The sequence below is a fragment of the Sinohyriopsis cumingii genome, chromosome 11 (genome assembly GCF_028554795.1).
Source record: "Sinohyriopsis cumingii isolate HCF-2022 chromosome 11, ASM2855479v2, whole genome shotgun sequence".
Classification (NCBI taxonomy): Eukaryota; Metazoa; Mollusca; class Bivalvia; order Unionida; family Unionidae; genus Sinohyriopsis; species Sinohyriopsis cumingii.
Window position 1 is genome coordinate 89,783,340 of NC_142971.1, and position 14,611 is coordinate 89,797,950.

The 14,611-nt window shown below is 32.9% G+C and overlaps 1 protein-coding gene across 4 annotated transcripts in view; it reads left to right on the forward strand.

Annotated features, from left to right (window-relative positions):
- Positions 1-14,611, forward strand: part of LOC149788952 (uncharacterized) — a 51,814-nt gene that overhangs the window by 17,029 nt on the left and 20,174 nt on the right. For all 4 annotated transcript variants that reach the window (XM_089975102.1, XM_089975101.1, XM_089975100.1 and 1 more), the window contains exons 4-7: positions 283-424; positions 5,196-5,308; positions 10,140-10,242; positions 12,944-13,048. In XM_089975102.1, coding sequence (XP_089831228.1) covers positions 283-424; positions 5,196-5,308; positions 10,140-10,242; positions 12,944-13,048 — 463 coding nt within the window. The remainder of the gene's footprint in view (positions 1-282; positions 425-5,195; positions 5,309-10,139; positions 10,243-12,943; positions 13,049-14,611) is intronic.

Genomic DNA, 14,611 nt, shown 5'->3' on the forward strand with positions numbered 1-14,611 from the left:
GGAAATATGATACCACTTCATGCCAGAGAAAATGCATGAAAGAGAGATAGAGAGAGGTGTTTAATGAGTCTGAGCAGTCATGTAAATAATAGGGGGCAACAAGGTTGATAAATTCCACATAACTTATTTTGTTACCCTCTATAAATAAAACCAAATTATTATCATTATTATTATTATTTTTATTATTATTATTATTGTTATATCCATTTTTGTACTTTGCGATACTGTATGTTTATTTTCCTCTCAATCTTTTTAATTGTGCTGAAATATTCTCACTCGTAGGATGGTGTTGATGACAGTATATTTTTTGTGGGTGGCTCTCGGAGTGGTGTCAGTTTTCATAAGCATGCAGATGCCTGGAATGGAGTGATCTATGGCAAAAAACGTTGGTTTCTTTATCCAAGTCAAAGGACACCACCTGGTGGTAATTATTTGTTATTGCTTAATTCGCTTTAAGTATTATAGATTCTTTGTTCCAACTGTCCATAACTTCATCATTTTTAGGTTATGTGCCAGTTCCTGTTGTTTGAAAACATTCAGTTTGCAACGTTTATATCTCTAGCCTGATATTAATAGTGCCAACTTTAAAATTATAAAGAAAACTTTAAAAATCATGTCAGTATGTGTCATTCCTTTAGTGATGAATACAGATGAACAGACAATGCATTGCTTTTTAAGGATTTAAAGGACACAAGCAAATAGTATTTGATCACTTTATTCCAACACTTGAGGATTATCAAACAGAAAATAATATGAATTTTGATACAGAGTGAGGGATTATCAAATAAAATCATCAACAAAAAATCAGTCATAGTATTTCTTATAAACAATATTCTTGGGTCCATATAATCCCACCTTAACATGGCACATAATGGTTACTAATATGTAACCATGATTACAGAACCATCCATCTGGTTGTTTTAGCTTGTACTATCTACCCATGGTTCTAGTACCATCCATCTGAATATTATGGTTGCTAATATATAACGGTACCCGGTGATGGTTCCAGTACCATCCATCGGAATAATCTGGCTACTATTATCTAAAATGGTTCCAGAACTATCTATAAGGATTATAATTATGGTTACTATCTAACTATGATTCCAGAACCATCCATCTGGATGTTCAGTCTGTTCATATCTAACCATGGTTCCAGAAACATTCATCTGGATATTCTGGATTCAGATATGTAAACATGGTTCTGGTACTATTCATCTGGATATTCTGGATTCAGATATGTAAACATGGTTCTGGTACTATTCATCTGGATATTCTGGATTCAGATATGTAAACATGGTTCCAGTGCTTTTCATCTGGATATTCTGGATTCAGATATGTAAACATGGTTCCAGTGCTATTCATCTGGATATTCTGGATTCAGGTATGTAAACATGGCTCCAGTACTATTCATCTGGATATTCTGGATTCAGATATATCAAATGGTTCCAGTACTATTCATCTGGATATTCTGGATTCAGATATAAAAAAGGTTCCAGTACTATTCATCTGGATATTCTGGATTCAGATATGTAAACATGGCTCCGGTACTATTCATCTGGATATTCTGGATTCAAATATGTAACCATGGTTCCAGTACTATTCATCTGGATATTTGTTGACATTTATAGCATACACATTATGATCTTTCTTTCCTTAAATTTTAACTTCAATTTTTAGTCAGAATAGTTCATTGGCTGAATTGTCTAAAATGCTAATATAGCTAATTGTGATTTACATGAGCTCACTCTCGGATTTCTGGCCAGATTGTTCATACTATGCTTAATGTTGCACACATCTGTTGCACCATTACAGACAGAAGTTGTTTTGAATCAGACATATATATGTTCACTTGAACAGGTCATCTGGTACAAGTGTACACCATTGATTATTATCAATATATGTTTTCATTTACTATTGATGTTCTGAATACTGATTTTATTGCAGTGTATACATTTTTATAAGTCTGGTCCAACTGCAGACAGCACAGACCCAGATCTTTTGTCACATTATGCAGATCTGGGTCTATACATTTTGTCAGGCGTAATGAGTAGAACAGACATTGTGAACCTTGACCTGCTAGTGCATTATAAAATGGCAGATTAGCATCTGTGTTTTTTTTTTGGAGTTGGACTTGACTTATAAGTGAGTACATGTGATATAATTCTTTTTGAAAACTAGATAAAAACTTTTAATAAAATTCAATTCTAAGTTGAATATAATGGTCATACAGTGACTTCTTTGACCATATGCATGTTGAAATATAATGGTCACACAGTGACTTTTATGACCATACCAAGGTTGAATATAATGGTCACACAGTGACTTCTATGACCATACCCATGTTGAATGTAATGGTCACACAGTGGCTTCTATGGCCATACCAGAGTTGAATATAATGGTCACACAGTGACTTCTATGACCATACCCATGTTGAATATAATGGTCACACAGTGACTTTTATGACCATACCAAGGTTGAATATAATGGTCACACAGTGACTTCTATGACCATACCAAAGTTGAATATAATGGTCACACAGTGACTTCTATGACCATACCCATGTTGAATATAATGGTCACACAGTGACTTTTATGACCATACCAAGGTTGAATATAATGGTCACACAGTGACTTCTTTGACCATACCAAGGTTTGAATATAATGGTCATACAGTGACTTTTATGACCATACCAAGGTTGAATATAATGGTCACACAGTGACTTCTTTGACCATACCAAGGTTTGAATATAATGGTCATACAGTGACTTTTATGACCATACCAAGGTTGAATATAATGGTCACACAGTGACTTCTATGACCATACCCATGTTGAATATAATGGTCACACAGTGACTTTTATGACCATACCCGTGTTGAATATAATGGTCACACAGTGACTTCTTTGACCATACCAAGGTTTGAATATAATGGTCATACAGTGACTTCTATGACCATACCAAGGTTGAATATATGGTCATATAGTGACTTCTATGCAAGATATTGAGATTCAATCAGCAAGTATTTTAGTAGTGTTTCTGATGAATTTCAAAATGAGAACCTAAACGAGAAACTACAAAATATATAACCGTTTATATTGGACTATGTTAAAGAGCATGCAGTATACAAAACATTGGAAAACCTAAATGTGAACGAAGTTACATGATTATATAGAGTCATTTCCATTCATATGGGCAGCCATATTCATATATGAATTCAGCGTAGAGCTCTGTAATTGTTTAAGAGCTGTCCAGACTTTTCTAATTCCATGATTGCTCTCAATTAATAATGGTTGATATCTATACTTGAATTGTTGACTTCTCTAATTCAATTGGAGAGCTGTACAAATTAATATCATAAGTCATTAATTCAATTATAGAACTCTCTAATAGAATTAGAGACCTCTCAAATTCAACATAGGTTCTACAAATGCTTTAAATGAATTAAAGAGGTCTTCCAGTGATATAGAGAGGTCTTCCAATGGTATAGAGAAGTCTTCCAATGGTATAGAGAGGTCTTCCAATGGTATAGAGAGGTCTTCCAGTGATATAGAGAGGTCTTCCAATGGTATAGAGAAGTCTTCCAATGGTATAAAGAGGTCTTCCAATGGTATAGAGAGGTCTTCCAATGGTATAGAGAGGTCTTCCAATGAATTATAGACCTCTTCAGTTCAATTATTCTTCCAGATTATTTAATTTCTTGGTCATATTTTTCAATCTTTTTCTTAAATAGTTTGGTAAATTTTAGTTGCTTTGTGGCCTCTGCCTTTTCATTTATATATGATATCAGCTTCATTGCATCTTTCGAGTCCTAATTTTCTCAAGTATGGTTTTATTTTTTTGGTAACTCCTGCTGTGTTTTCTTTTCTTTATTTCCATATCAAGGTATATTGCTCGAATTCACAAGAAAATGCCTGCATTCCATCAATTGTTTATCACTGACCTTGTGTTATTTTCAACAGCCCTACTTAAATATTACTGTAGACTTTATACTTTTCTTTATATTCAACATCTAACCTCATCAGCTTTTCAGATGTTGTACAAGCTGTCATTGTTTTCAACATCTAATCTCATCAGCTTTTCAGATGTTGTACAAGCTGTCATTGTTTTCAACATCTAACATCATTGGCTTTTTAGATGTTGTACAAGCTGTCATTGTTTTCAACATATAAACTCATCAGCTTTTCAGATGTTGTACAAGCTGTCATTGTTTTCAACATCTAACGTCATTGGCTTTTCAGATGTTGTACAAGCTGTCATTGTTTTCAACATCTAATGTCATTGGCTTTTCAGATGTTGTACAAGCTGCAACTGCTGCACACCAGGCTTTATAAACATTTCCTCAACAGACCTTGCAACATGTCTGACAGATCATTGGCTAGAAAGCAAACCATTGGTTTGTCCATTTGGTAAGCAGCCAAAAATTATTCCAAGTGACCAGTAAATATTTTGAAGAATAGTATCTCTGAATCATCTGCACCAGAATACTTCACTCTGTCTGGCTAGATTTTCAGATTTCTGCTGCTCATTGGTTCATTCTTCAGCCAGTAATGATTTACAAACTCTGGTGTCATTTTAGAGCTACCTGTCTTGTTTACAAAGTCTTACTATGTGGAGGGAGGAATTATTATATACCAACAACATTGAGGATTGTAGAATTAATATCTTAAGAGATAGTGATAGAGCTCTCCAATTGAATTGGATATGTTTCTTCTATTATATAGGTCTCTAATTCTATTAAAAAAGTCTCTAATTCTATTACAAAAATCATCTCTAATTCTATTACAGAGGTCGTCTCTATTTCTATTACAGAGGTTGTCTCTAATTCTATTACAGAGGTCGTCTCTAATTCTATTGCAGAGGTCATCTCTAATTCTATTGCAGAGGTCGTCTCTAATTCTATTACAGAGGTTGTCTCTAATTCTATTGCAGCGTGGTTTACAAATCTGAATAAAATATTGTGGGCAATAATTGATTTAGAGATGTCTCTAATTTATATATAGAGCTCGCTAGTGGATATATAGAGCTCTCTAGTTCAGTTGTAGAGCTATATAATTTATTTGGAGAGCTCTGTAATCAGTTAGAGGTTTCAGTAGCAAATTTAATAGATGTAACAACAGGCACCCATGCATTCAGAGTAGAATAAAAACAATACAACTCTACAGTTAATGTAATCTATAATGTTTTCTTTATATTAAAGGTGTGTATCCAGGATTTACACAGATTGATTGGTTCAAGAAAGTGTACCCAAATTTGACAGACAGTGAGAGACCATTAGAATGTATACAAGAAGATGGGGATATACTCTACTTGGTAAATGAACCTTTGTGAGAACTACATGCACACAGAGGCACAACTTGTGGCAATGGGCATATATTGTCAATACTTGCTTATAAGTTGGATCTAAATGTAAGCTGCTTATTTAGTATAGTAAGTATGTGAGGATTAATCATTAGTAGCAAACAACATATAACCTGATCTACCAGCAAATAATGCAACTGTGTGTTCTTTACAGTTGGACCCAAGTTATAAGCAAGTATAAATGGTAATATATTGTATATTGAACCAGACCTGCCAACCCTTACGATTTTGTCATAAGTCTTGTGGAAATTAACCTTAAAATACAGAAACATGGAATAAAAGCACAGCTTACAGAAATATGATTCTTTGCTGTATAATCAGGATACTGGCTTGCCCGTGTTTGATTTGGGTCTGGGTTTCATATTAGATTCAGTGGAATTATCGCATTTCATGTTCATACATGACAAAATAATTTTTAATTTCAGTGTACAAAATATATGTAGAATAAATAATTATCATTTGGTGGTACTATGTACAAAAAATAAAATAATTGTACCTGAACAAGTTCTACGGAACACACACTACTCGACAACCTTATGGTACAAACGTACAAAGTAAACATATTTTCTGTCTCATTCTGCTCTCAACTCAAGAATCTAATTACAATAAAAATAAAAGCACTCATAAAGATTGTTATTATTAGTGAATGAGAGGGAGAGGGAAAGAGAGTGGATTATGTCTCAGTGTGCAAGCTCGTCTGCATTTAGAGCATATGTAGCTGTTATGTTGTGTAATGTTGGCAAAATGATTAAGATGGTTTGGACATGTATTAGTTATGGGTATTATTTATTGGTAAATTTTAAGTAAAGATATGAGTCCACATTGTCAAGAAATTAAGTGGAACTTGTATTTTTACAGCAACAATAATCTCATTATCAAATTGCTATAAAAAATAAAGAGCTTGAAATCACGTTTTAGTTAATGTGCATGAGTGCACATGCATGGGTAAGAGAGACAGAGAGATATGAAACAAAATTTTGTCAGTGTACAAGACTGTATTTATTCAGGTTTTTTTTAATTTGTAGCTTTTGCAAAGAGGAAAAAAAGACTATTTTCAGTTACCTGACGATTATGATTATCCTCATGTATTATGACCCTACTATATTCCATTATCAATAAACACCACTAAATCAACAATTCATTCTTGCATTAATTATGATGTACATTGTCACAACTACCACATGGCAAAGCAGTGTTATTTACACGGTAATTAAACATGTTTAGCGCTATGGTTATCCATTTGAAACCATATTGAGGGCAAGAATGGACAGAAGAGGTCAAATCAGCGAGGCTGCCAGTAGGGAAATGGGGCTCTCTTTATAAAGGGAAATGACAATCTGTCAATGTGCTATTGAAGCCATTGTCTATACAGCAGATGTTATAAGGATGAGCGATCATGTGCATTACTTGTTATTCGAACTTACCAATAAAGCTTGTATTGGGGTATATCATAGAATAGATTTGCAATAAAATGTTAATTATATCCAAGTCAAAACAGAACAAGCACTTAAGAGATAGTATATGTATATATACAAGTCGATTTAACGGAGTCCGTGACTTTCACATTTATGATGGAAAATGACATGGTTTTTATATTTTATGTTTGTATAATTATAATAAAACAATAAGACTGGTTAACAAGTGGTCTGTGGTCTTCACTTTAGCATGTACTGAGATGTCATTTTTGTTAAATAAGAAAACCTCAAAGAGCATCCGAACTTGTTTTAAAATGCACATGGTGTTTTGTTATGGTGATGGACTTAATAAGGAGAACTAATTAACAATAATACTTAAAGGTTTGTTCTGTGAAGTCCTTTGTCCAATTGGTTTATAAACACCAGTAGATGTTGTAATTATAATAAGAGAGCTTATGGATATGTGCACCCACAATAGTTTTTGCAGGAGACTCAGTCAGTCACGGCTAGTAAAGTTTGTATAGCAAGTAGTCTGAAACTAAAACTAATCTTTACTAAGTGTTTCGAGCAGAATCTTATGACATATTTTCAGCTTCATTTGCATGATTAAACTTGTTGGTATATATATATATATATATATATATATATATATATATATATATATATATATTTGCAGTATGATTTCGACCTATGCTGTGGGTGCTCATGCAAATCAATCTTTGTATTTTCTCACCAACAATTATTAATTTTTGTAAAACCAAATGGCAATATGGTATTTTCGAGCTTTTTTGCAAATGTAAATCTTCTTAGTAGAAATGTTATGCCCGATAATATAATGGATCTTTCAGAAAAATACAAAGTAATATGTATGAAGAAATTATGATACATTTAAATAATTATTGTTTTGATAACTGGATTGTGTACAAAAAATGAAAGGGTACAAAAAAAGTACATGAAATACGGTAGTCAGGGAATTAGACTAACTTTACCTGTGTACCTCAGATACTTTACACTGTGCATATTTTGTGATGCAAGACATCTGCTTGATCAAGCTGTTGCTTATTTATTTTAAAATAAGCGACATGTCAGGATGAAAGGGACAATAAATGTCTTAGAATCTTTTAATAGGGAAGAAGAACAAAAGGGAATATTCAGATTCCTGGGGAAAAAGCGAACACTTATGTTTAGTGGATATCATGTGTTGATTTGAGTATGTCACATGGCAGGAATGCCATTGCCATTGCCATTGCCACAGCCCACATGAAATTTAATTTAATTTTAGGGATTACAATGGGTTGAGAGATATGCTTTTGAGCTCCTTAGGTATAGAACTACAGTTTGTGAAGCTATACTGCAGGTTATTAAGGTTAAGTAAACTTTACGAACTTTTGAATTAATGCAATGTTTACTGTTACTGTATCGGTCTTTAATTACACTTCCCAACTTTTAATTGCATGTTTTCCAGCTTGGCAATAGCAGTACATGATATTTTGTTACACCTTACTGAAAACTGGTCCAATTACGGAAGAACAATCAGCAGCTTTACTGAGGTCTTGTTAGAGTTGGCAGGTCTGTTGAACTTTTTTCAAAATTTGATGAACAATTATATGTTATCCTTTATTTATTGTGAACTATTTAAAGAATAGGAAATTAAATGCAGAGATGATTGTGCTGTGTTAATTAAGGCTGTCTAGTGATCCCCATTTCTGTTGGTGTCCCCAGATTTATTTTTTTAAATATCCCAATCCACAGCAAGTATACTACATCATAACTGGGATTGGTGCCACATAATTTCATGGTAAGTTTTTGTTTCTGTTTTCCTTATTTTCTACACATCTTGAATAGGACTGTCACTAAAGTACCTGGTGAATTGCAGGAGTCTGAATGTATTATTCTTATTGCCAAAGATTCACTGGTTTCTGCAAACATCCACACGCTGACAATTTTGTTTAAATATTCTCCAATATACATGCATTTTAATTTTTTTTACAGGAGAACAGATATCTCTTCATTTTTGTAATATTAGATTTATATTCCTCCCATAATTAGAATATATTTGTTGACTAGCTGTTTGGATAGCAACAGTACACGATGGTTATGGTTGACACATCTTTGAATTGATTATATTCAGCACATGACCAGAGATTCATCTGCCAAGGTCTAGCAAAAAATGTTAAATCACTTTTCAACTACTTCTGTCGAACTAAATCATGATTCATGGGATGTTCTATATCATGGATTTTTCAAAATTAAAAAGGGAATGTAGTTTTAAATAGAGTTCAGTATTCTAATTTGTTGATTTGTTGATGGTAAATACGATGCAGAGATTTTTATCTTTAAAACAAAGTTCTTTAATTCAGTGTAAAAATAAGTAATTGTGCAATTTGATCATGGGGCACTTTATTCCTATGACAGCTGTAAGTAGCAAACAGTTATTGTACGAGTGCCTTAATTTATAGTATGTTAGATGAAAAAAGAGATAAACATTAGATGAAAACAATTTTTTATTTCATATTAAGGACTTGTTATAAAATAAAAAACAAAAATATATCAAAGACTCAGCAACAACAATTTCTACTACCACTACAAAACAAGATCAAAATTATATCGTTACTGGTAATTTTGGTTTATAATAGTAATTATTGTTTTATTTGCTATAAATGGACATCTCAAAGTAGATTGCAACAACAATTATGAGTGTTGAGGTTTAGGAGGCTGCAGACCACAAGTCTATGTGTTGAAAATTCCCTGAAATACTTGTTTTGCAATGAAAAACTTTGATTCTTGGGATGGGGCCTTCAAAGTTTTATTGTTGGAATCATCCCTGACATGATTTGATTGAAAGTGAAGTGTTAGTGTTGATCTGTGAATATTTTAGGATTTTTCTAAATTTTTTCCACATATTGTTTTTTCATTGCACTGTAAAGCAAGAGTTAATATTCCATTACCATCTTTTTAATTGTACTTTCAATTTTTTAACACATCAAACGAGTCAATACTCATATGATATATTCTCAAATGGAGAATTACATATGTACCTCATTATTTGAGTTTTATGTACCATGCATGGTAAATATGAATATTTGTGATGCCAGAACATATTAAGATTAACTTTAAAGTTTGGAATCAACTGAAGAAGTCATATATGATATTTCTTTGAGTTCTGTCCCTATTTCTTGACATATTTTTCCCATAATAATGATCCAGGGACCCCTCTTTTAAAAATTATATCATCATGCACTACAGTCAAGGTATGAGAGCAGTATGAAAGTACTCTGTCAAAAATGTGGAAAGTCAGACTTTTTTGTCATTGAGGAATAATGACGTTTATAAAATGAAATCATTTTATTTCTTTGGGACTTTTTTAGCCAGAGGGAACCTATCATGGCACAATCAACCTTGGAGACACGGTGGCTATAGGAATCCAGAAGAAGAGGGCAGTCACTGACACTGAGAAGCTCTTTTATGAAGGTAACATCACTGATTGTTCTTTGAATTGTTAGTTGTTCTTGTTGTTGGGTTTAATGCCAATTTCAGCACAGGATATGCTGTACATGGTGGCCAGTATAACTGGTGGAAGAAAAACCCAGGAAAGCCCCTGCAAGGAACTGCAACCCACAAGAAGCTAATGGCAGGCTTTCTCACATAACCATGATAGCTGAGTCTAGACTCAAACCCACACAGACAGAGATGAGATGGCATTGCTCCAGAACAGAGAGCACTTTAGACTGCTTGGCCACTTGGTGCCTCATTGAATTAATAGTGTTTGGTGTAGTAATGGAAATTGCTGAGTCACCAGAGTCAATAGATTAAAAGGGTCTTAGCTTTAATAATGATATTATGATGTAGACATAATTACTTATGAATCGGTTTTAAGAATAGTTCAAACTTCCATGGATATGATATTTCCAAATTCGAATCAGACTAGATAATTTCATTTGTTTTACAGACTATTACAGATTTCAAAAGCTTGTTGAAAAAGTAAAATTTGTTTTCACTTCCTGTACACTTTTTTTAGAAAAGAGGGAAAAAAAGCAGTTTTGGTTTGGTTCACAAAAAGGGCTATTCCAGGTAATTTAAGTATTGTAGAATGTGTGCAGCTGAAGATATTCCTAATTTTAGATGGGATTCAAAGCAACATACAATCAAACTTTTCCTAGCCATCATCTTTACTCATTGACCATTCTGATTTCCCCATAGCAAATTTCCTTTATAAATGTCCTGTATGTAATGGTCACCTGCCTTTTGTGGTCAGTGTCCAGGTAGTTTTTAACCAAACAATGGTTTCTCCCTGCCTTAACAGTGACTGCTATAACCAGGCATACTAAATATTTGCTTCATGAGGAAGGCATTGTTTACATAAAGGAAGATAATGTGAATCAGTATGCAAACATTTTTATCTCCCTTGTACTCTGGTCATCTTGACAATCTAACTCAGGGGTGTTGATGTCAAATTTGAAAGCCAGGCAGTTTTTGTCATTAGGATAGATGGTTGAAACTATGTGTTTGTTGGTTAATGGGAAATGTAGTTTTGTTATGACAGCTAAAAATTAAAGTCACCTTTTGTGCCAATGTGACAGGTATATTTCAGTACAGTGCTGTCCAACCTGTTAGCTGATTTTAAATGGCCCGCCAGAGATCAAGCAGCTACATAGTCATTGCTTTTCAGTTTTCTGTTGCGGCCCTCGGCTTCAAGTAAAACATTTTTCAGTGGCTCGTGGTGTCTAAAAGGTTGGACAGCATTGTTTCAGTATCTTGATCTGTTGACCTGTCAATTAATGAAACTGTTTGCCTTTGAGAAGAGATACAAATTGCTTTCCATTGCATTAGGGTTGAGGGTCTTTTTGTATTTAAAACTTATCTGTAAATACAGGCAAAGTTTCAGTTCATGGGTCACAAAAAATAGTCATATATAGCTTCATTTAATTTCCTGTTCATACAGGCATCTCAAATTAAGCTGACTTACTTTTAATCTGGTGAGTTGAGCAACTGGATTAACCAGATACCATATTGTAAGCATGAACTGAACAGCTTTTTCCAAATGAAACTTATTCAAGTGGGCCAACCAAACAGTCTTCAGTTTTAAACTCGAATGTAAGCTGTCAATCAGTATTGAAGTTATTGTATTGTCATGGTGCAAAAAATAAACTAAGATTGGTGATAATTATTTTAAGTCCGTGACAGTTTAATTTATGGGATGGAGTAGGATACAGTAATCATGTATGGAAAGTAAAGTTTGGAGAAAACAACATATACCATATTTTATGATTTTGTTGAATAGCACACATAAAACAATCTCGATAACATAATAATAATATAAATAATGACTGGTATTTGGTGCATGGTAATTTCAAAACTCAATTTTAAAAGGTGAACCTGTGTACAGAGGTCAGCTTTTTATCAAGGTCATTTTTGTCTTTTCCCGTGGGTGGTTGCTGTTGACAGGTTTGACTATTTAGGGGTTTGATTGAACTATCAAGTTACAGAAACAGGAATGTGAAGCCTGTTTTAGATTTTTTATAAAGAATAACCTATATTGATTAATTAGTTTCCCTCAATAAGTGGTGACTCAGTATAAAGTATCACTTTTATAATTGTGTGGCAGTGGATTTTTTTCATTATTTAATAGTCATATGCAGAATGTCTTAAATACCTCAGTATAAAGTGTCACTTTTATAATTGTATGGCAGTGGATTTTTTTTGATTATTTAATAGTCATATGTAGAATGTCTTAAATACCTCAGTATAAAGTATCACTTTTATAATTGTTTGGCAGTGGATTTTTTTTCATTATTTAATAGTCATATGTAGAATGTCTTAAATACCTCAGTATAAAGTGTCAGTTTTATAAGTGTATGGTAATGAATTCATTTAGGTTATTTGAAATAATGTTATGTACAATATATTCCATTATATGGTAACCCAATATATAAGGCAATCAATTTAACTGGTTATTATACATAGTGGTATAGTGAAGGATATTGTATATCAAGAGTTGAAAACGTGTACAATTTTTAAAGCTTAGTAAAGGAAACATCTTAATCCAGGTCTCAGTAACATCAGGTTTCCAGAGTTCATAGTATGGAATAAAAAAAATTGTTGCTTACACAATGAAAGACTTATTTTGACCTTATGACAGTTTATCAGCAAAGATGAGCAATTTACTTTCCAGTGCATGATGTAGATGTAGCTCTTCGTAATGCACAAGAGAGTGGCAAGTTCAAACTTCTGGAGACAAAAGTTGAGTTGTTTGAAAGGCTGCTTCAGCTTTTACCAGGTCAGTAACAATTACCTAGTTCACATTTTTCATGAGTAAATAATAATTTGTTCTTTGTATGAACACTGAGTACAGTGATGCCTGGTAATTTTGAGTTCCTTTGGAAGTTGTATGCATAATGACTAATTTTAAAATTTATTTTTTCATAATTCTTTATGCTTTTTAAGTAAACTGATAACATTAGATTCTTAGTTCTTAAAACATGTAAAGGATTTCATTCTGTTTTTTATATCAGTTTTAATTTGTTAGGTTCATCATCTTATGACCTTAAAGTAAGGCTGGCTTTTTACATGAGGTTCAAGTTGTATGTATTATGTATAGATACCTGTATTATTACAGGCTTCTTTAAATCCATGTACTTGCCACACATCTGTCAGTTGAAAGGTTATTACCAGCATGTGGTCTGAGCAATCATACATTGAACATAGTATATTCTCGAATATCATTTTATCAAATTGTTTTTCATTCATTTATCTTTGAAACTATCAAATAAACACCATAACAAAATCACATTTAAAGGTCACTGTGTCTAGTTTACAGTTTATTTCTTTGTCAGACATTGTCCATCACTGACTAAGCTTGTTACAGATCTACTGGCTGAAGGCTTTATTGCTCACAGTTAATCAGTTAAATGGGAGTAGATAATGGCAACTTAATTCTTTAGTGAACACTGGTGTGGTAATTTCAAAGATCAGCTTGTCAATAAAATTGTTTGTTATTCTAATTTATTTTTAAAAATCTGTAATAAATATTTATGCCCAGAGGAGACAGTCCTTCTTTTAATGATTGAAAGAGCACTATTCACCATGTTAAAGTTTAAGCATAATAATAAATGAAAACTGTTAACCCTTAGCCAGTGTTTTTATGCAAGAGATGTGCTGTTTATTACCAATAAACAACATGTAGATGGATTTTTGACCACTTGAAGTGGAGTACATTGGAGATAAAACCCAATTTTGGAACATCTTTACCTCCAATTAGTTTCTTTTCAGTCATGTTTAACATCATTCACTTCAAAGGGATAGAACTGAAGTGTTGATCATGTGATATTGACTTGCTAACCAGTGCAATATATATATATATATATATATATATATATATATATATATATATATATATATATATATATATATATATATATATATGTAAATGGGTGATACAGTTAAGTATCAATGCATTGATACTTTTTTGATTTTGATACCAGGATGGAGACAAGAGGTGAAGAAACAATACAAAACTTTAATCATCAGTCATGAATAATTATTAGTTCATTACCTTTTTATTTTGTAAATTGAGAATTCATTTAGGACATCTGTCACAGGCATATGCACTGATTTCTGTCAGATTAAAGTAATTAAGAAAAACAACCATTGTCAACACCCACATGCCTTCTAAAAATTAGCACAATTCACATGGTTTGAAATCTCCCATCACCACCCATATCCCCCCAGTTTCCTGCTAATTATTTCATCCTGTCTGCAAGTACAGCCACTTATAATGTATCTCCACATGTAAAGGAGATATTCTGGACTTCTTCTTCATTTTTGATTAAATACTTCACAA